General features: G+C 42.2%; 2 protein-coding genes across 2 annotated transcripts; one reads left to right on the plus strand and one right to left on the minus strand.

The window, feature by feature from the left end:
* Positions 1 to 4,400: 4,400 nt before the first annotated feature.
* Positions 4,401 to 14,898, plus strand: cirsr (corepressor of RBPJ and splicing regulator). The gene is made up of 10 exons (XM_083639090.1): positions 4,401 to 4,528; positions 4,972 to 5,066; positions 8,293 to 8,366; positions 8,518 to 8,531; positions 8,655 to 8,707; positions 8,810 to 8,858; positions 9,531 to 9,651; positions 10,649 to 10,755; positions 11,096 to 11,181; positions 12,888 to 14,898. Exons 1-10 carry the CDS (start codon positions 4,457 to 4,459, stop codon positions 14,101 to 14,103), a joined length of 1,887 nt encoding a protein of 628 aa, XP_083495216.1. The 5' UTR covers positions 4,401 to 4,456; the 3' UTR covers positions 14,104 to 14,898.
* A 1,908-nt stretch (positions 14,899 to 16,806) lies between these two features.
* sp9 (sp9 transcription factor) lies at positions 16,807 to 18,710 on the minus strand (the record flags this gene model as incomplete). The annotated part of the gene is made up of 2 exons (XM_083639095.1): positions 16,807 to 18,105; positions 18,690 to 18,710. 2 exons carry the CDS (start codon positions 18,708 to 18,710, stop codon positions 16,807 to 16,809), a joined length of 1,320 nt encoding a protein of 439 aa, XP_083495221.1.
* Between the last annotated feature and the right edge of the window lie 2,270 nt (positions 18,711 to 20,980).

Below are 20,980 nucleotides of genomic sequence, written 5' to 3' on the forward strand. Positions count from 1 at the left end.
CGCTGCCCCGGAAACGGTACTGCTGCTTGTCACAGTTGCCAAGTCCGCTTATTATAAGCGGCATTGGGCTTGTTTTTCCTGTGTATAATTGAATCTCTTCCACAATCTCGAATGCTACAGACAGATAGGTGGGAGCATTGGCAAATTGCGGAATCTTTGAGACTATCAACCCCGATCGTAAAATTATATTCATCCCATGCCCATTAATTTCCCCATAGACGTTTAAAAAAATCGGGGGGGAAATCGGGTAACACTTTACAATAAGGTACACATAAATGTAGTAGTTACTAGTAAACTAATGATTACATTTAGTTAATGATCATTAGTCAATCACTTATCATAGTTAATGAGTAGTTAATGATTAGTATCTAAGTTCTTGAGTAGAGTACATCATTACTTAATGATTACTAAATGTCAGTTCATGAAGTAGGCTAGTTAATCATTAGTTACCGATAGTCGGTCAGTTCCATGAGTAGAGTAGTTAATGTTTAATTAGCCTACGTTAGTTATGATTAATACATGTCAGTTCGTGATAGTAGGCCTAGTTCATCATTAGTTAATCATGGGTTACTGATTAGTCAGACAATTCCCTGAATAGATTAGTAAATGTGAGTTTGTGAATATGGTAGAGTAGTTAATGATTATTTTGTAGGTATAGCCAAAGCTGTTCACTCCAAAGAGTGACTCATTCATTACTTAACACCACTTACCTTTATCATCCCCCCGAAGAGCTGCACAAGAGTGGTTATTGCATGAGCTGAATCATTACTATTGGTCAGGTAATAACTTATTACCTGACCAATAGTTACCTACTCTTTTTGTGTATCCTATTGTAAAGTGATGCATCATACTGAGTAGTTAATTTGTAGGCAAGGTTCCCGAATCATTACTTAATTATTACTTGACCATTAGTTACTCATTTTGTGTACTCTATTGTAAAGTGATGCATCACACACACACACACACACACACACACACACACACACACACACACACACAGATTAATTGTGATTAATGGAAATTCCCCACATTTTATCTTGAGCCCCCCCCCCCCTCCTCCGCACCCCAATGCTAGGCTAGCAAAATGCAGGACCACCTCCATATCATTATAATCACCCAGAGGAATTTATTTTATTTCTTTTTACAGTTTAATGATGAATGTAAATAGGCTACATTTGTTCAACGGCACATTTCACATCTGCTTTGTCAAGTCCACTCACAATGGAAAAGAAGAAGGGTGGTTTTCTTTGATTTTTCCTGGCATTATGAAAATTTTAGAAGTCTTAAATTTGACCAGTCGGCCTATGGGTAGATAGTGTGTTCTGCTTATGTCAGCCTGCCTTTCTACCTGCAGTGTGTGTGGCTATGCCTGTCCCTTCATCTCTGTTCTCTACAGGTGAAGCTTAGCTGAACACACTTGCATTCCTGCAGCAGCTCCACTTTGGAGTATTTTACTCTCACGTCAAACTGAAGGAGCAGGAGAATCGTAATAGCCTATACTGTAGTTTGGATTGCTGAGTGTGTCACATAGAGACAGAAGTCTAAGATAGACATACAGACCTATCAGTGATTCTCAACCCTTTTCCTATCTTATCTAATCTGCTCTTATTTATATATCCTTTTATTACAAACATGTCTCTCAAATGGCTTTACATAGCATCATGTAATGTTGTACCTGTACACATACAACAAATAAACATATTACGTATACACATCCTATAATACTATACAATGTATAGTATTATAGGATGTGTATACGTAATATGTTTAATATGAAGGATGTATAGTATACAGCCTTCATATTCATCACCTACATCACTACTAGGTTATATACATCTCATAGCCTACCATACAGTACTACGGTACACACAAACACATGTGTGTCTTAGGTCTTGGTTTCTCTTTCATATGACGCATTGTTTCCATTTTGACTAAAACCTTTACCACAGACTGAGCAATTCAATGTTTACTCTCCTGTGTGGATTATCATGCGTGTCTTAGTCTCCTATATTTGTACAGTCAACTCCTGGCCTGTTGACAGTGTTGTTGCTACGCAACGCTGGGGGGTTATTTCAGGGCTGATCAGGGCAAGTTTTCTCTCGTATCTTGCCTTCGAATCACCAGAAATGGCCTCAATATTCTTAAATCAAAATGTAAGTCAAAAAGTGAAATTAACCAGAATGGATTAATAAAAACCAAAGCTCAGAGCATGTCCGGTTTCATTAATAAGACTTATTTCCCGCGCTTCCGCTCACATTACATCAGGGTGTCCGCAAGGACCGAAAGCTTTACCTGGTAAAAGCGAGACTAGGTAAAGGTTTGTCCACACAGGAGAGTAAACATTTGCTCAGAATGTTGAACATTCTGTGTGGACTATCACGTGTCTCTTCAATTGTCCTTTTTGACCAAAACCTTTACCACAGACTGTGCAATTAAATGGTTTCTCACCTGTGTGGATTATCATGTGTCTCTTCGCAGTTTCTTCACGACCAAATATTTTACCACAGACTGAGCAATTAAATTGTTTCTCACCTGTGTGGATTATCATGTGTCTCTTCAAGTCTGAGTTATGACCAAAATCTTTACCACAGACTGAGCAATTAAATTGTTTCACTCCTGTGTGGACTATCATGTGTCTGTCCAAACTTCCTTTTTGACTAAAACCTTTACCACATACTGAGCAAGGAAATGGTTTCTCTCCTGTGTGGACTATCATGTGTGTGTTCAAATTCATTTTATGACCAAAACCTTTACCACAGACTGAGCAAGGAAATTGTTTCTCACCTGTGTGGACTATCATGTGTGTCTTCAAGTGCCCTTTATAACCAAAACATTTACCACAGACTGAGCAAATAAATTGTTTCACTCCTGTGTGAACTCTCATGTGTGTCTTCACGTGTCCTTTTTGACGAAAACCTTTACCACAGACTGAGCAAGTAAATGGTTTCTCACCTGTGTGGACTATCATGTGTGTCTTCAAGTTTCTTCTGTCACCAAAACCTTTACCACAGACTGAGCAAAGAAATGGTTTCTCACCTGCGTGGAGTATTATGTGTGTCTTCAAGTTTGCTTTGTTACCAAATATTTTACCACAATCTGAGCAACTAAATTGTTTCTTCCCAAGACCTTCACTGTTTTTTTGTGAGTCTAAACCTGACTGAGGTTCACTAGTTTCCATCCATTCATCATTACTGTATTCAGTCTCAGGATCAGAAGTTGGTTGTAAATGACTAGCTGGATATAAGTTCCTTGATGGTTCTGATACTCCACAGTCCTCTCCATCAGCTTCTGTTTTCATCTGTTCAGTTGAGCTGGCTCGAGGCTCTGTGTCTCTGTTCTCTTCAGTTTGGCTTTCATGAAGCTGTGAGGACTGAAGTTTCTCTTCATTATATTCACTCTCCACATGGAGAGCAGCGAATGGGAACTTGGTGATATCAGCCTCCTCCAGCCCTTGAAGCTGCTCTCCCTCCTGACTGAACCAGAGTTCCTCCTGTTCCTCTTTAATGTGTGGGGGCTCTGGTTCCTCCTGACTGGTCCAGAGTTCCTCTTGTTCCTCTTTAATGTGTGGGGGCTCTGGGTCCTCCTGACTGGCCCAGAGTTCCTCCTGTCCCTCTTTAATGTGTGGGGGCTCTGGGTCCTCCTGACTGGTCCAGAGTTCCTCCTGTTTCTCTTTAATGTGTGGGGGCTCTGGGTCCTCCTGGTCCAGACTGGGGCTCCACTCCTGCTGCTCAGCGGGAACCTCTTCTTTAATGACCAACAGCAGCTGCTGGAGGTCTGGAGGCAATGCTTCACTGTGTAACCACACGGCGTCCAGCAGTTTTCGTTGTCGGTCGATCTCCTCTTTTGAACTGGTAACTTTCTCCTCGTACTCTGCTATCGTTCTTTCAAACAGCCCAAATATATCTTCCACAGCCGCAGTTACTCGCTGCTTCACCAACGCTCTCAGCTTCTGGACTTTAGACATTTTCACACAGTGACAGGAACGTTTCATCTTAGCTGACATAGGCTACTTAACCTTTAAAGCTCCAATAGCTTCACACAGCTGAATAAGCTAACGTTAGCTTCACAGCTAGTCCAGAGAGAGGAGCATCTTCTTCTTCGACTCGGAATCATTGCGCCCTGTTTATATAACGTTAATCGATTCGTGATGATATCATCAGCACTTAATTAGCGTTAAACCTCTCAAAGCATCTCCGGAAAACAATACGCTACTGCATCAGTATCAACTAGCTAGCTAGAATCAAAACTAGCCCGTCTTTGTCGTACCCTTCACTTATTTGTTTTGGGCTTGTTCATAGATGCTTGTTTCTCCTGGGAGATCTGGCAACACTGCTGCTTGTTGTTTAGCGTTACGTCATTGCGGAGGAAGCTAGCCGATTCTGTGCCAGCTAACTTGCTAACGAGTAACGTTTAGGTTAGCTTTCCATTAGTCTAACGTTATATAAGTTGTTCAGTCATGGGGAAGTCATTTGCTAATTTTATGTGTAAGAAAGATTTCCATCCTGCGTCGAAGTCAAATATCAAAAAGGTGAGTGCTAATGTTACTGGCTAACGCTAACGTTACCGGACATAACGTTTGGTTAGCCTGCTAGTGCTAACTAACGCTAGCTACGCTAATGTTGTCATCAACTAGCTAGCGTAGTTTATATATAGCGTAATGTATATAATGTTACGAACTTACCTTGTGTCAAGAAGAGTAATTGACTGGAAAGAGTAATAATTAATGGAAAGAGGGGGTTGGAAGTAACGTTAAACGCTTAACGACAGAAATATAAATAGCGTTATGTTTGTCAAACATTGATTGCTAAGTCGATTTTAGCTAGCTATGTCAGTAAGCATGTCTACAGGTATACAAAGTACAGTGTGTGTCAGGCAGGCTGCAGGCAAGAGCTGGCCCAAAAGCAGTAACGTTAGTTAGAAAGGCATTCTTCATGCAGAGGTTGTATTGTATCCTTTATCTTTATTTTACAGGTATGGATAGCAGAACAGAAATTGACTTTCGACAAGAAGAAGCAGGAGGACCTTATGCAGGCATACATGAAAGAGCAGGATACTTACAACAACAGGTTAGGAAGGAACAAACCTTGTTTCTCGAAAATTCTGCTTCTGAATACCTGCTTAATTTAGAAAGTGATGGTCATACTGAATCATTTTTGTGGGCACTTGGGTAATGAAACTTACTCAGCTAATGGAGGTCTTCATTTGAGTCCAGTCAAATTGTATTTGTATAGCACATTTCATACAAAAAGCAACACACTATGTATGCCTGCATGCATGTATGTTAGCCCCATAACGTGACGCGACGCCAGCTATTGTACTCCGAGATATTCTCGTACAGCAGTCCGCGTCACACAGCGTTAGAATCCTCAATAGGTGGACAAGGCTGTTCAAAAAGCTCTCCTACTCGTATCCGACCTCCGATTGCAGATCCGAAAGATATGATCGCCAGCCTAGTGAAGCCAGTAAGTTCGCCGGGGCGGTTAAATGATACTGCTGCGTGAAACAATCGTTTAGAAGCAGTCTTTGCACAGCCTGTGCCGTATTGAGGACAGGAGAAGCTTCCTAGTGCCGACAGGAACCTTGGGAGTTTGAGTATTTCATGACATGTTTTGCTTCCCAGGTGCGCTGGATTTGCGTTGATCACTGATAGCCGCATGTGTTGTTTGCTCGCCGCGTGCAAGCGGTGCACCATGATAGTGAGATCAAACACACCCTGCTGTAAATTCAGTGCAGGCTGTGCAAAGACTGCTTCTAAATGGTTGTTTCACGCAGCAGTATCATTTAACTGCCCCAGCGAACTTACGGGCTTCACTAGGCTGGCGATCATATCTTCGGATCTGCAATCGGAGGTCGGATACGAGTAGGAGAGCTTTTTGAACAGCCTTGTCCACCTATTGAGGATTCTAACGCTGTGTGACGCCGACTGCTGTACGAGAATATCTCGGAGTACAGTAGCGGGCGTCACGTTATGGGGCTAGCATGTATGTACTGTATGTGGCCGAGCCATGAAAAATGTTGACCAATGTAGTCAGGCCTACTGCATTCGTGTGTGTACCCTGCTGCCTGCATCCATTTAGAGCGTTGGTCGTGCATGGCCTATCAAAATCCAGTCCAATCCGACCTGGGGTGTGGGCGTGAGGTGGGTTCAATGACGTTCCAGGTGTTTCCGGGACTTTACGACCTTCCATGTCCTTCCCCGGTTCAGCCCAATCCGATCTGGGGTGTGGGCAAGAGGTGGTTTCCAGGACTTTCCAGGTGGTTCCAGGACTTGATTACCTGCCCATGACCTTCCCCGCATCATAACACACTGCAATGCAAATTCTAAGACCAATCTGACCTGGGGTGTGGGCGTGCATTAAAGATACACGCAGTCACGTACACAGACACACAACGTAAACTTTATTACACAGAGAAGCTAATAATAATTATTATTATTCATATATTCTTTTACTTATGGATGGAATTTTAGCAAAAATAAATTAGCCCCCTTTTTTTTTTTTTTTTTTTTACTGGGGACCCCCTGGAACCCCCACAGGGACCATTTTGAGAACCACTGTTATAGTATCTGGCCCAGCCATATATTAGGTTTCGACCTCTTGTTTCGTATAGGCTATATACTAGGTTTTGACCTAGTCTTGTATCAGGAGGGGGAAAACAGACTGACTCTGTTTCGGAGGCTGACTCACGCCACTTTTTTGCAAATACAAATTGCAAACCTACCAAATCAGTCACTTTAGAGAGCCTGTTTAGCTGTTTCCATAAAATATACACCTTTCCTGGATCACCTGTCATTCCCAGTGTGTTTTTGGGAAGCACGGGACTCCGGTACGGCCGGTTTCCATTGAGGGGGTGGATGTGGAAGTGGTTCGCTCTTACAAGTACCTAGGTGTACACCTTGATGACAAACTGGACTGGTCACTGAACACTGACGCACTTTATAAGAAGGGCCAGAGCCGGCTCTACTTCTTACGGAGGCTGAGGTCCTTCAATATCTGCAGTAAAATGCTGCAGATGTTTTACCAGTCCGTGGTGGCCAGCGTCTTTTTCTATGCTGTAGTGTGCTGGGGAGGCAGCATTAAACAGCTGGACAAGCTGGTTAGGAAGGCTGGCTCCGTGGTCGGTATGGAGCTGGACTCCCTCACAGCTCTAGTGGAGAGAAGGTCTTTGGCCAAGCTGCTCGCCATTATGGACAACCCCTCTCACCCTCTCTACAGCACTCTGGACAGCCAGAGAAGCACCTTTAGCCACAGACTGATCTCTCTTGGCTGCAAGAAAGATCGCACCAAGAACACTTTTGTTCCACGGGCCATCAGGCTGTACAATGCCTCCCCATTGTGCAGGGGGCGTGGAGGCGTGGCCCCAGCAACCTGCAGGGGGCGTGGCCCCAGCAACCTGGGCCACTGAGACTTGAGACTTTAGACTTGAGGCTTTAGTATTTATTTGTGTATGTACTGCAGGCACTTTCTCTATGCATGTTTGCACACTGCACAGGCACAGGCACTTGTCTTCTCTCTTATTTCCATGTCTTAGTTAGTTCTTAGTTCCAGGACTGGCTCTCCTAACTTTTTTATCTTGTTTATCTTTTTATCTCTTCGTTTTTAGTATTTTAACATGATTTTTATCCTTCATATGTACTTTGTTATTTGTATGTGCAACTGGAAGCTGCTGTACAACTGAATTTCCCTCGGGATTAATAAAGTATTTACGGTATCTATCTATCTATCTATTTTACTGGATCACCTGTCATTCCCAGTGTGTTCTGCATGCTGTGTGAGTCTGTAGGCCGGCCAAGAGGTGCTGTTTTCGGCCGCTGCGGAGAGCTCGCTGTCTTGCAATATAGGGGCATTTGTGGAGAATGATGGAAGCGTACACACACACTTGGAGAAAAAAGTGACGAAGCGTTGTGTGCAATGTTTCATGCCGTGGTGTGTGTGTGTCTGGCCAACTGCAGTTCTCCGCATGTGCAAACTGCAGTTTACCACCCGAATGTGGACAGAGCGACTGCGACCTATAGCTCCCTACCAACGGACATAGCCTTGTGTCTCTTACAAGCCCGACCACACAACAGTAAAAACAAAATGTTTTAAGTCTAATTTTAAAAGGACTTAGTGTTGGGGGGCACCTCTGTCACCTGCACTTAGCATGAACTTAGTGATACGGCTGTTATCTGTAGTCCCTCAGAATGGAGGGCTATGGCCCTTTTCTGAAGACCTCCTCCTACTTTATTTTGTTTGGCTAAATTTTTATGTTTCACTTTGTACTGACATTTAACTTCTCATTGTTGTACTCTAGATTGTTGATGGGGGATGACCGTGTAAAAAATGGTCTCAATTTCATGTATGAAGCTCCACCTGGAGCATCCAAAGGTAAATCATAACAGTCACTTAAGCTGAATTCTCCTGACGGTTGTTAAAAATTTTTTTCTTTTTTCCCGTTTTTAAACTTCTGATTGTTTAGAAAATCATGCATTACCGCACATTAATTGTTCATTTTTCTCATTTCATGTCTGCCCTGAAGAGGAAACAAAAGAGGTACAGCAGAGTAACTTATGAACCAACACAACTGACATGACATGTTCTGATTGAACCCGTTTTAAATTGTTACCTGAAAGGTTTACATATTACAATTCACAACTAATATGCATCTCTTTTCAGGAGGGAGAGTCAGATTACAAATTTGAGTGGCAGAAGGGGGCTCCTCGAGAGAAGTAAATACTAGATCTTTACACAGACATTTTCACCATTAAAATCTTGGCAGTATGTAGACCAGTGCTGTGTCAGAGTAATATTTATTTTCAATTTTCTCATAGGTATGCAAAGGATGACATGACTATTAGAGACCAGCCATTTGGGATCCAGGTGTGGTGATCTTTCAAGGATTTTCCATTTTGTTAATACCTATATAAAGTTACAATATGCGTTTTCCAATTCGATGTTTCAGTGTCAGAATCAGTTGCAAATCATTTACCATTTGAATTGGAAAAATTTATGTATTATGTATTATGCATTTTGAACCATATATACATTAGGAATTTTCAAAAATGTAAAAAGGAGCTTCTCTAATGAATCAAAAGTTTTATTTGATTAATGAGGTAAATTCCCCTGTGCTCCACTTGGGTTTGATGCAAGACATGTTTTTATGCCTCCGCCGGCGATAGCCAGGCCGGAGGCATTATGGATCCGGGTTGTCCGTCCGTACGTACGTACGTACGGCTGTCCGTACGTCCGTACGATGTTTGTAGGCATAAGTTTGGAGGCATAAGTCCGCGTTGCGGTCGTTCTAGTTGTTTTTGCCTTGTTTTGAGGTGTTGACATGGCCATTGGATTTTATTAAATGACCATATAGAATGTTAGCCTGGCATTGCCAGACCAATTCACATGTGGATTTGCAGCTGCCACAACAAATTAAACATGAGCTAGCTGGCAGATTCATCAGGTTCCCAGGCCAATAGGATGTGATTTCATGTCAAACATGCCTCTGTAAAATTCAGACTGGTGGAACACAGATATTAATGTCTACTGTCCTTCCAGGTGCGCAATGTGAAATGTATCAAATGTCACAAATGGGGCCATGTGAACACAGACAGAGAGTGTCCTCTCTATGGGCTTTCTGGTATCCAGGCCAGCTCTGCGCCCACAGAGGAAGAAGCAGGTAGAGTATATCATAAGTGTCATAAACCGTGTCATCAGCCAAGACATTTTACGCTGCTTTTTTATTTTTTTATGCATGGTCATTTGAACAAACCATGCATTTTTACTCGTAACATTGTGTAATATTTATGATATAAACCACTACCTATTCTATATTGATGCTATTGAATTAAATTGTAAAGTAAGCACTGGTCTGGTGCATACAATACATAGGCTTTAGTGGAGAGTACTTCATAATACTAACAGTCCGAGCTGCATTATCAACAATATATTTCAAGTATAATCAATACAATAATAGTGGTGGCCTAAAGGTTAGAGAAGCAAGCTTGTGACAGAAGGTCGTCCGTTCAATCCCCGGGACCGGCAGGATAAATCTGGGTGGGGAAAGTGAAAAGGCAGCGCTTGCCTCATTACCACCACTGAGGTGCCCTTGAGCAAGGCCCATAATCCCAACCATTCCAGTGGAGCTGATCAGTGGCCAGCACATCAGACTGTGGCTGTACTTTTTTTTATATATATATATTTCTATATTTTTTTTCACCTTTTAATATGGGTTCCATAGAATGCTGATTTATTTTTAAATGTGTCAGTGTTAATTTTGCACTGGAAAAACTGTAAAATAATTTTGTCTGATATTTAAAAAATATATATCTCAGGCTGCTGGAGACAGCTCGATTGTATTTCCCCTCTCATGTTTCAGTTGGAGCTCCCAGTCTTGAGTAGTAAAGTCATATGTTTACTCTGTCCAGTCCATGGTGTTGATGGAGTGCTGTAATCGTGCCCCTCCTGTGCTGGGAGAAAAAAAATGCAATTACTGTGTATTCTGATTTGCTGATTTGGCAGAGAATGATTGTATGATTTGCTCAGCCGGAAGTGGAGTGAGTTGATTTGATGATCCATTGTGTTAACAAAGCCACCCCTGAAATTCCCACTGTGGAGGTAGCGGTTGGCATGGGCTGACGTCAATGTGGCTCTGAGGCTGTGATTTGTGCTAACAGGTCCGTCAATGCACCCCTCTGAGTTAATGGCGGAGATGCGAAACAGTGGGTTTGCCCTGAAAAGATGTGTCCTTGGTAGGAATGCTACTGTCTGTGATCCAGCACAGGTAATTGTCTGTCTTACACTCCCATCTTAACACACACAGGCCTAGTCCCCTTGAAAGAGAAAGACAAACAATATCCTTGGTATGTCCCTTGCCTAAATAAAAGAGGCCATTTATTGGGGTAAAACACTCAGCTATTCCAGTCTAAGCAACATTAGGCAAGTAATTAGATTTGATGAAACAGGTTTTTATCACTGTTGAAAGGTGTTGTGCTGATATAATGCTATATAGATTTGCTCACATCCCATGCAACAAATTGTATGCATTTTAGTGGATTAGCATTGATATACACCCGTCTATTTTAATGTCATTGTTGTCTGTTGATTTGCTGATACTTTGATAGGATTATGTGTCCAGTGAAGAAGAGGAGGATCCTGAGGTGGAGTTTCTGAAGTCACTGACAACCAAGCAGAAACAGAAGCTCCTCAGGTAGAAGTGCAACATAATTCACAATATCTATTGTTAAAGTTTAAAGGACTAGTCTGAAATTGAAATTATCGTGACAATATTACCGTACTTCCTTATTTTTTTTTTATTTTTTTTAAGAGTTCATAAGACCAAAGGGTTGCAGAATTTTCAGAACGAAGACCATCAATTGAAGTGAAAACAATCACCCAAATTAGACTCATGACATCTTCAAACGCAATACAAGAAACAAATAAGAAAGAAAGTGTTCAGGCATGGAAGAACACTGAATAATACATATTCATTAGAATATTGCTGACGTGGAAAATTTAACTCACATTAGCCTTTATTTAGACAATCAATAGTTTAATGTCCTCATATGCATTTTCATTTAAGTTACACATAGTTATTAATACTAGTATGCATAGATACACACATTCAGATAACCTGTAGTCTACATTTGCAGTAGGGCTGCACTATTAATCGAAATAAAATCGTGATCTCAATTCATACCTAGCGCCAATGTCATTTCTAAATGACGTCAATTCTGCCGCATTTTAATTCGGGACATCAGCTGCAACAAAACAAGCGCTACTACTTTTGTGACGAAGTGAACACATTGCAGCGAGGAGGCGGAGTATTCAGCAGAAATGGTTCACATTCTGCTGTGTGGAAGGTGTTTTTGGTTCAAACAAGACGACGACACATAGGCAACTTTGCAAGCAGTGTAAGATATGGCTCCCATCAACACTGCAAAACGAGGGATTTACTCAATGCTACTCAATGCCCTCTCGCAACTACTTTTCAAATGTTGCATTACCTGGTCTATACAATCAGCAGAACAAAGAGTATATAATGTTGCGACAACGACAGATTTATGGTCCAGCCGAACTATGGAAACATATATGAGCCTGATGGTCCATTTGATCGACGTGACTTCAACATGAAAACTCGTACCTACAGACTGTGTTTCTCCCCGAGGATCACACAGGCGAGGCTTTAGCCCAGGTACTGAAGGAGACTCTTACCTCCTCCTTACCTATGCCATTTAGCGAAATTAGTGTGATAATCAAATAATAAACAAATAATAACAACAGCATTAACAATAATATGAATAATCTGTTTACATCAATATGTTTCAATAATAAAGTAGAATAATAAAAGTTGATGATGATCCCAATAATTGATTAAAATAAATGTGTTGTTTTTCATATCAGGTAAATAAGTCCAATAAATGCTGATCTCAATTCAGAGAAAGAAAATTGTGATTCTCATTTTATCCAGAATCATGCAGCTAATTTGCAGTTCCTCTTTCTCCCACTCTATGCCCTGTGTACGGGGGTCATGATAACAGATAGATTGAGTCTAGAATGGGCTGCCTTCAGAATGGAAGTCAACAGATGTTTTCTCATGTGTGCCCTCTCTATAAGAATCTTTGACTGTCTGTCGATTCTCATGTAAACCTGTATGCTTTCATGAATGTACATCTCTCTGCAGAGATATATACATTGATTTAAGACTATTTGCTTGACTCCTGGCTCCTGCTTTCTGATCTCAAGATGGTTCATTATTCTATTTGGCAGTTCAATTCAATTCTGCATCAATTACATTGCTCTCCACCGGTGCTGTGTTTTCCATTGAAATCTGGGTGTTACACACAGAACACATCAATCAGCTGTCTTTTTTGGAATGTCAATTCTATAGGAAATATTTGTGTTCTTCCTTTACAGAAAACTTGATCGCCTGGAAAAGAAGAAGAAGAAGAGCAAAAAACAGAAAAAGAAAAGCAAGAGAAAGCACAAGAAGAAGCATTGCAGTGACAGCTCGAGTGACTCCTCCGATAGCAGCAGCGATAGTGACTCCGACTCGAGCAGCCACGGCAAGTCAAAGAGCCAAAAGAGAAAGAAGGACAAGATAAAAGAGTCATGTCATGATAACGGCACCGGGGGCGAGAGCCGAGTCAAGAGTCAGAAAAAGGGCTCTTCTCAGCACAGGAGCAGGTCACAGAACCCTCACAGTAGAGGAGAGGAGAGAGACAGCAGAGGAGGTGGAGAGAGAGACAGCAGAGGAGGTGGAGAGAGAGACAGCAGAGGTGGAGAGAGAGACAGCAGAGGTGGAGAGAGAGACGGCAGAGGAGGGGAGAGAGACAGCAGAGGAGGTGGAGAGGGAGACTGCAGAGGAGGTGGAGAGAGAGACAGCAGAGGAGGTGGAGAGAGAGACGGCAGAGGAGGTGGAGAGAGAGACGGCAGAGGAGGTGGAGAGAGAGACGGCAGAGGAGGTGGAGAGAGAGACGGCAGAGGAGGTGGAGAGAGAGACGGCAGAGGAGGGGAGAGAGACAGCAGAGGAGGTGGAGAGGGAGACAGCAGAGGAGGTGGAGAGAGAGACTGCAGAGGAGGTGGAGAGAGAGACGGCAGAGGAGGTGGAGAGAGAGACGGCAGAGGAGGTGGAGAGAGAGACGGCAGAGGAGGTGGAGAGAGAGACGGCAGAGGAGGTGGAGAGAGAGACGGCAGAGGAGGTGGAGAGAGAGACGGCAGGGGAGGGGAAAGAGACAGCCGAGGAGGTGGAGAGAGAGACAGCAGAGGAGGTGGAGAGAGAGACTGCAGAGGAGGGGAGAGAGACAGCAGGGGTGGAGAGAGAGATGGCAGAGGTGGAGAGAAAGACAGCAGAGGTGGAGAGAGAGACGGCAGGGGTGGAGAGAAAGACAGCAGAGGTGGAGAGAGAGACACCAGGGGTGGAGAGACAGACAGCAGAGGAGGTGGGGAGAGAGACGGCAGAGCTGGAGAGAGAGACAGTAGGGGTGGAGAGAGGGACAGGGGGAGCACAGACGGAAGGAAGGGCAGAGCTGCAGACAGGAGGAGTGGGAGCAGGGAAAGGAGGAGAGAAAGTGAGTGCCGGCACAGAAGCAGGAGTAGGGAGAGGAGCAGAGACAGAGAGAGGAGGCACTGACTTGCCCTGACTCATTGATTTTAGTTTAGTTTTTCTTTCTTTTTTACCCCATGACTCTCTTTTTCCGCATCTGTTCTTGGACAAAACTGTGTAATGTTTTGAATGTTCTTTGGGGTTTTTTTTAAGGGATATTTTAACAGCAAGCAAGAGTGACCGCCTCATTTTTGTGTGCAGGTCTTTTCTTCTTCCAGTAGAGGGAAGCAGTCTGCAGAAAATAGCTTGAGACACCATCACACACTGGTGTTGCCCTGTATGGATATGTCTAAATTAATGGATTACTAGTATAAATAATTTGCACCTAAGGCCTTTTGATGGGTGTAAGCATTAGTTTGCATGCTTAGCTGGCCACTAGCCAATTTACATATAGTTTTTGTTGCAGTACCCTAATTTATCCCATGTTTTCATTGTTGTAGGGTGACTAAATCTTGCATTATATATACTGTAGGCGACAGTCATGTAGCCCATTCTCGGAGATAGATTACTTTATTTGTTGATTAAATTAACCATCAGAACTTGCTGGTTTTGTTTGTGGCAGATGATCAACATGATGCATGGACCTTGTGAAAATAATGACTAGAAATGTGGATGTTTCTTGATTGATTACCGTGAGTGTGTATGCTGATACATTTTAAATGTATTTGAATTTAGTTCATGCATAGGATTCCTTATACCCACATTATTATTATTATCATTATTATTATTCACATTAATTTATCAGGCCGCAGTCTTCGACTGGGTGTCATGACATGATGGCAGGATAAGTGCATGAACCTGTAAGGACTAAAACTCGTTCTGACCCAGGCCTCCAGATTAAAAAACAAAACAAAACTAAAATTTGATATCCGCTTATTGTGGCCTATAAAACGAATATGATTTCTGTCCAAATACCCAGCGAGGGCATGGCCGAGAAAAAACACATCAATCACTGACCGCTCTCCTGCAGCAAATGCTCATCCCACCATGCACCAGGCATTACTGTCTTGTTGACATTTAAATTTGATTGGCAAAGCCCAAAAAAAATACTCTTATTTTATTCTCTATTTTAAGTCACCTGAAACATAATCTAAAATAGCCCCAATTATTCCATATTATCAGGTTCTCATTAATTGGCTGCCCTAAAATAAAACTGATTGGACACCATTCAGTCTTTATTATAGGGGGAAAATACTATAAAAATAAATTGTCTCTGTTGTATGTAGATTGCTAAAATTTTACATTTTTATATTTTTCTGTTGCTGCTTGTATTTTTTATATATTGATGAAATTCAAATTGTCATTCTAATTTGATAGTTTTCACTATGTGACAGTTTCCTTGAAGCCGGCTGCACAAAAGGAAATGAAAATAATTTCCCTCTATTGCCTTCTGGTCAATTTAACTTCCTCTTGAAAAAAAAGAGTGTCTGGATGAGATGCTTTTCCCTGACGTATTCCCAGGCCCGGACTCACGCTGTAATTATTCCCCGGCTTTTTCTTTGAGAGTCGGACGCTGCACTGGGTAAGCACAAAGAAGTCAGAGAGCATCCTTGAACCCTTTCAATACGGGGCCACTGATATTTAAATAACATGCAGGCACCATTTGACTGCGCTGAGCAAAGAGCATTTCAAATTCAAAATTTGCATGTGGCTTTTTGCCCCTTCTTTTTCAAAAGTTTAAAAAACTGTTCCCATAACATCTAGTGCTTCTGGCAAAGAGAAAGATGCCTTATCCTTATTCTTAGGCCACCGTTTGGTATGCAAATTAAAGCAGTTAATTTGGACAATTAGAATAAATATTCAGGGACCTTTGTCATCAAACCCCCTTGGAAACCCCCAGATAAAGTGAAATTGAACAAAAGACGTCTCGGAGATTAATTAGATATTTGATAAGACACGAATCCCTAATCGCAAATACAAGACACATGGGGCTGTGATGTGCTCCAAGTCATAATTAATACCATTTAACAAGATTTTCATTTGGGCATGAAATGTCTTTTCCGGGGCATTAACCATTGATTTATTCCATAGAGGAAATAGTCAAAGTCAAGGTACGATTACGAAATGTGCTCTTTTTCAATAACATTGAGATTTTGGTCATATAAATTTGTACAAGCTAGAATTTATTTTTATTTTATTATGGCCTGAAGAAAAATTATGTGGCAACATAAGATCAAATCTACATCACATAATTACAGCCTCGGTTGATTTTTTTTAAAGATGTTTTTAATTACGATAAAATGAAAGGCTTATACGTGTGACTTTATACAGGTAAACATTTATATATATATTTTTTCTTTTAGCAAAGAAATAAAATGGTTAACCAAAGTTTAAAAAAAAGCTGTGTACATACATATCCACAAAGTGCGTCGAAAGTAAACTCCCTGATTTCCAGGATACCAAACACGAATAAAACAATCATATAACATTTACAGTAAAATAACACATGTTAGCCGTCATATACAAGATGGAACTCACATTGTCCAACCAAGTTCAACAGGTTTCGCGCGCACCCTTATAGCAAAGATCCATTTCACTCGTCTAAAATGTCCATATCATTCAGTATTTTCTTTATACGGGTTTGTTCGTTACGCGTAACATTTTTTAAGCTTTGCTACACCTCCTGAAATATTATCTCCCATTATTGTCTTTCAGATTAGACCCGTTTTCATTGCTGTGCAGTTTTGAATCTGGTGTGATGTTGGCTGATCTTACAAGTTACAGGAGCTACTAGGGCTCGTCGTGAGGAGATGGATCCTTAACAGTGATTCTGGGGTTTACCCCGTCTAAAATAAGTTCTGGGGACTCGGACCTCGGGGTCTCCAGGTTGCTGGTGTCGGTGTCACTGTCGCTTCCCTTTTTGCTTCCTCCACCGGCCGTGTGCGTTTTGATGTGCTTGCTCAAATGGTCACTCCTCATAAAGCGCTTGTTGCACACCGGGCAAGCAAACCTTTTCTCCCCGGTGTGGGTGCGCAGGTGTCTCTGGAGCTCATCGGACCTCGTGAATCTTTTGCCACAAAATAGCCAGTTGCAGACAAAAGGCCGCTCGCCGGTGTGCCATCTCAAATGCGCTTTGAGGTGTGACGTTTTGCCATACACTTTACCGCAACCGGGAATATGGCAACTGTGCAGTCCTTTCCTCCGGAGGCTGGCCCCCGCGGGTCCTAGCCGCTCAGCCTCCTGGCAGTTCGGACAGTCACATGTTGCTCTGCCGGAGTACCTCCTGGATGACCTCGAAGAGCTACTTATTCCCGAACTGGCCCCTGAAATCATGGCGTTGGCGGCGGACGCGTCCGTGTACGTGGGGATGACCGTTTTGAAGCCCTCCTGTGTGAGCAGGTGCTGACCGGTCGACAGCAGGTGAGAGGCGGACGGGCTGATTCCAGTGGAGCTGAATGCCGAGTGGGTCAGCGTGGAGAAGTCCGGGTTGTAGCCGCTGAGCTGGGAGTGGATGGTCTGGGGCGCCCCGGAGTGCAGAGAGGTCTGGAGGGTGCTGGCTGGGTTCTGGACATCGAGCCAGGAGCCCGGGTTAGTGTGGACGTCCCACCACGAGGACGCACCGTTGGCAACGTCGCCAGAAATTGTTGAGTGGAAACCGGACTTGTACCACGACTCATACGGGTGTGCCATCCCCACCCTCGGGTACAGAGTCTCTGCTGATGTGTGGACTTTGGAGATAAACGCAGACTGTCCAGGGTCTTGAGATGTGACGCTGGTGGAGTTGGAAAACAGACCGCTGTACTCTGTGGAAAACGCAGAGGAGGTTGGGGAGGTGGAGGCTAAGCAAAAGGCGCTGTTGCCTGTGCCACTAGTCGATGATAGTCCTGTCGATGCGCGGCTTGTTGCCACTGCGAACCCGGGGAGACTGGATCCCAAGTTACAACTGGAGGAGGACCTTTTCCACGGATGAAATCCACCTTTGGAGAAAGCGCTCGAATCAGGTAAAGTTGTGAGAGGACTGGTGTTACCAATTTTGTTGCAAGTTGCAGCCAGCATAGCTAGAGGGGTAGTTCCAAAACGTGGCTCTTCCTGAAAGAGACAAAAAGTTTTACTTAAAATCATGCATTATAGGCTACAATAACAGCTACAGTTGAAAAGTTCTCTGCTCTGGATAACTGCATGGCGACTCGACAAAACCAAGATTTCAACTAATACATTGTAATTCAACTCCAATTATTATGCTAGACTTAGAAGTGATTAGAAATAGCCTATGTTGTTTGGGGAGATTCTTAGCCGCTGGAGTGCTTTGTTTGAAGTGTTTGTTTTAACACGCATAGTAATAAAATATATAAAAATATAGGAGTGTAGGGAATAACGATTTTAACAAAATGTTATTTATCGAGTTGCTGAAAATAACTGAATCAAACATGTCAATGGATAGCCTAGAATGCCGACTCGAAAGTTTGACCATGTTTAAGATGCCGCCAAGCTTTTCCAACAGTGAAAATGATGTTTTTGGGATAAACAGAAGCAAGGAACAATAAACACCAACAGTAAAGCCCAAAAGTATAGCTTACGCACGTCTATAAAAGTAGCTGATACTTTTTCGTGGCAGAGGAGACGCTGGAATAACTTTACGCACAACTTTTACGCACGGATACAAAATCACTCACCCCAAGTATAGTTGTAGCCATATCCAGGGTCTGTGCTATGATGGGATTGTTAACGATTTCAATGCTGTATGTGTCCAATTAGAAGATAGACAGCGCTTCGGGTCACACGGTTTCTCTCTTGGCTCGCAGCTCCCAACACTACCTAGTTGTAGAGAGCGTGTTCTTTGAAGTACAGCTGGCGAGGACGCGCAGCCAATCTAATAGCTGCATTCATAGCCGGGGATGAAGTCAGCCAATGAGAGGCCCGACCGCAGACAGAAACACCAAAAACCCTCCCGTCAATCATCCGTTGTGCAGCCTCTGCTCTGACTGTCATACAAGATACGATTTGGTATTTTCTTTAAATGCATACAGATATTTTTATGTATTCTCACACGAAGGTTCAATGTCTCCTTTCATTGCAGAATTGAGTTCGCACGCCAGTTCTCCAAGAGGTAAGCGTTTCACTCATTCCAAGACTTGTTTTTAGGGTTAGACTGTGAGGTGACTCTTGTAGTTCTAGGTTTCTCTAGGCTACTGATTTTTTTTTAAATATTCATCATGCGCAACACGTCATCGAGAAATTGGCTATTTAAGAACAGAGTAGCTCAGCGATGTGACAGACAAAATATTGTTGCGGTGTGACTTTCTCAACCATCGCCTGTTGTGTTTGTGACAAAGCTCACTGGGCAGGCTTTTGTAGACAAACGGAAACAATTAATGTTGGCCTATAGCCTACTTGTGTAGATGTGTCTGTGTAAACTTCAAAGAAAAGCATTGAGTTGACAAAGTCCAGTATAGTCTATGCCTACAGCACTAACATTAACTCCCGGATATAGACTTTATGCGCAGCATGACGTCCGAATAAAATGACTCGTATGACTCCTATGACTCGATTAACGTTTACTTTCAGCTACATTGAAATGCACGGGTCTGTGTGCGCGCGTGCATGTGCGCACGTGCTCGCGCTCACTCCCCGCTACTTTTTGGGGGAGTGTGAAGGTGAGGGGTTAATTAAAAATGACAGCTTGCTTTATACGCGCAGTAAATTTGTTTTAAAAGACAATAATTTATTATGCGAAAAAAGGTTTCAGAATCCAGTGAATGTCCGATGCAAGGCCGCCACCCATCTCTTTAAATAGCTAGGAGGCAGGATGCCTGTCTTAGCTGTGAGTGTGAACTGAAAATATGCCAAGATAATCACACATTTATGTGAATTGTGGAAAATTAAGCCGTGTTTCACCCATTTCCCTAAACTTATGAGACATTTTCTCAAGATACAATTAATAATAGTCACTGGGATAATGATAGGACCTGCTCTGATGTGAATCATCCCTTTAAAAGTTAAAGCAATTTACCAGAGAAAGGCTTCCCCGATTGCATTAAAGTAGCCTATTCAAAAACGGACCATCAATGCACCATTATGAAACATGAATGCTGCCAGTCAACACACATGGTGCAATTTGTTCATAGGCTACTCTTTTTGCTTTATAAACCACGAGGTGGGTTGAATAAAAAACAATCAAATGCTGAGCGCGGTCAAGAAAATTGAATCATTTTTGCAATCATGGCAATTTGCCAGAGTGCTATTAACGGTATTAAATGTGTATTCTACACCAAGTTAATTGTCGCCAAAGAAGTTAAAATAATTTGATCGTTAATGAATGCAACATGTAAGGGCATTTTTGACAATGTATAGGCCTATACTTGCACCTTTTAAAACGCACAATAGCCTTACTCATTATAAGCATTATTTCACGGGTTTTGCTGAATAAATGGTCTTATAATATTATCAGCCTGCTGCCCATGCGTATACATTTTAATATTAATATGTAAGTGATTATTTTTATATTGTTCATAAGGAAATCATGACAATTGCAAGTCCTATATGAACTCTTTGAAGGAATCACATGATATTTAGGCTACATTTAAATAAATATGTTTTTATATGCAATGCCTGTAATTTATTTTGGAATTCAATTTATTGGGGATATTAACTTTGAATTATACACCAATGATTTCTCTTAGACTGCTTACTTGGTACTATAAAGGGATATGATCGTGCCTTGTCATTCAAGTGAGAATTTTGAGTTGAATCTCTAATTCTGCACTCCATTTGTGGGCACTTTTCTGTGGCAATTAGGAGCCTATTACAAGCCATTAGATTGATCAATGTACCTTAAACAATGGGAATGATTTATTTGGTAGAACAAAACGCTCTGCATCTATTGTGATGAGTCTTAAGTGACGGTACATCCATCAAGGCGTTAAGCAACAAAAGATAAATGATTAATTCAGACCTGTTCATTTAA

The sequence above is a fragment of the Poromitra crassiceps genome, assembly GCF_964638095.1.
Source record: "Poromitra crassiceps genome assembly, chromosome: 6".
NCBI classification, from domain to species: domain Eukaryota; kingdom Metazoa; phylum Chordata; class Actinopteri; order Beryciformes; family Melamphaidae; genus Poromitra; species Poromitra crassiceps.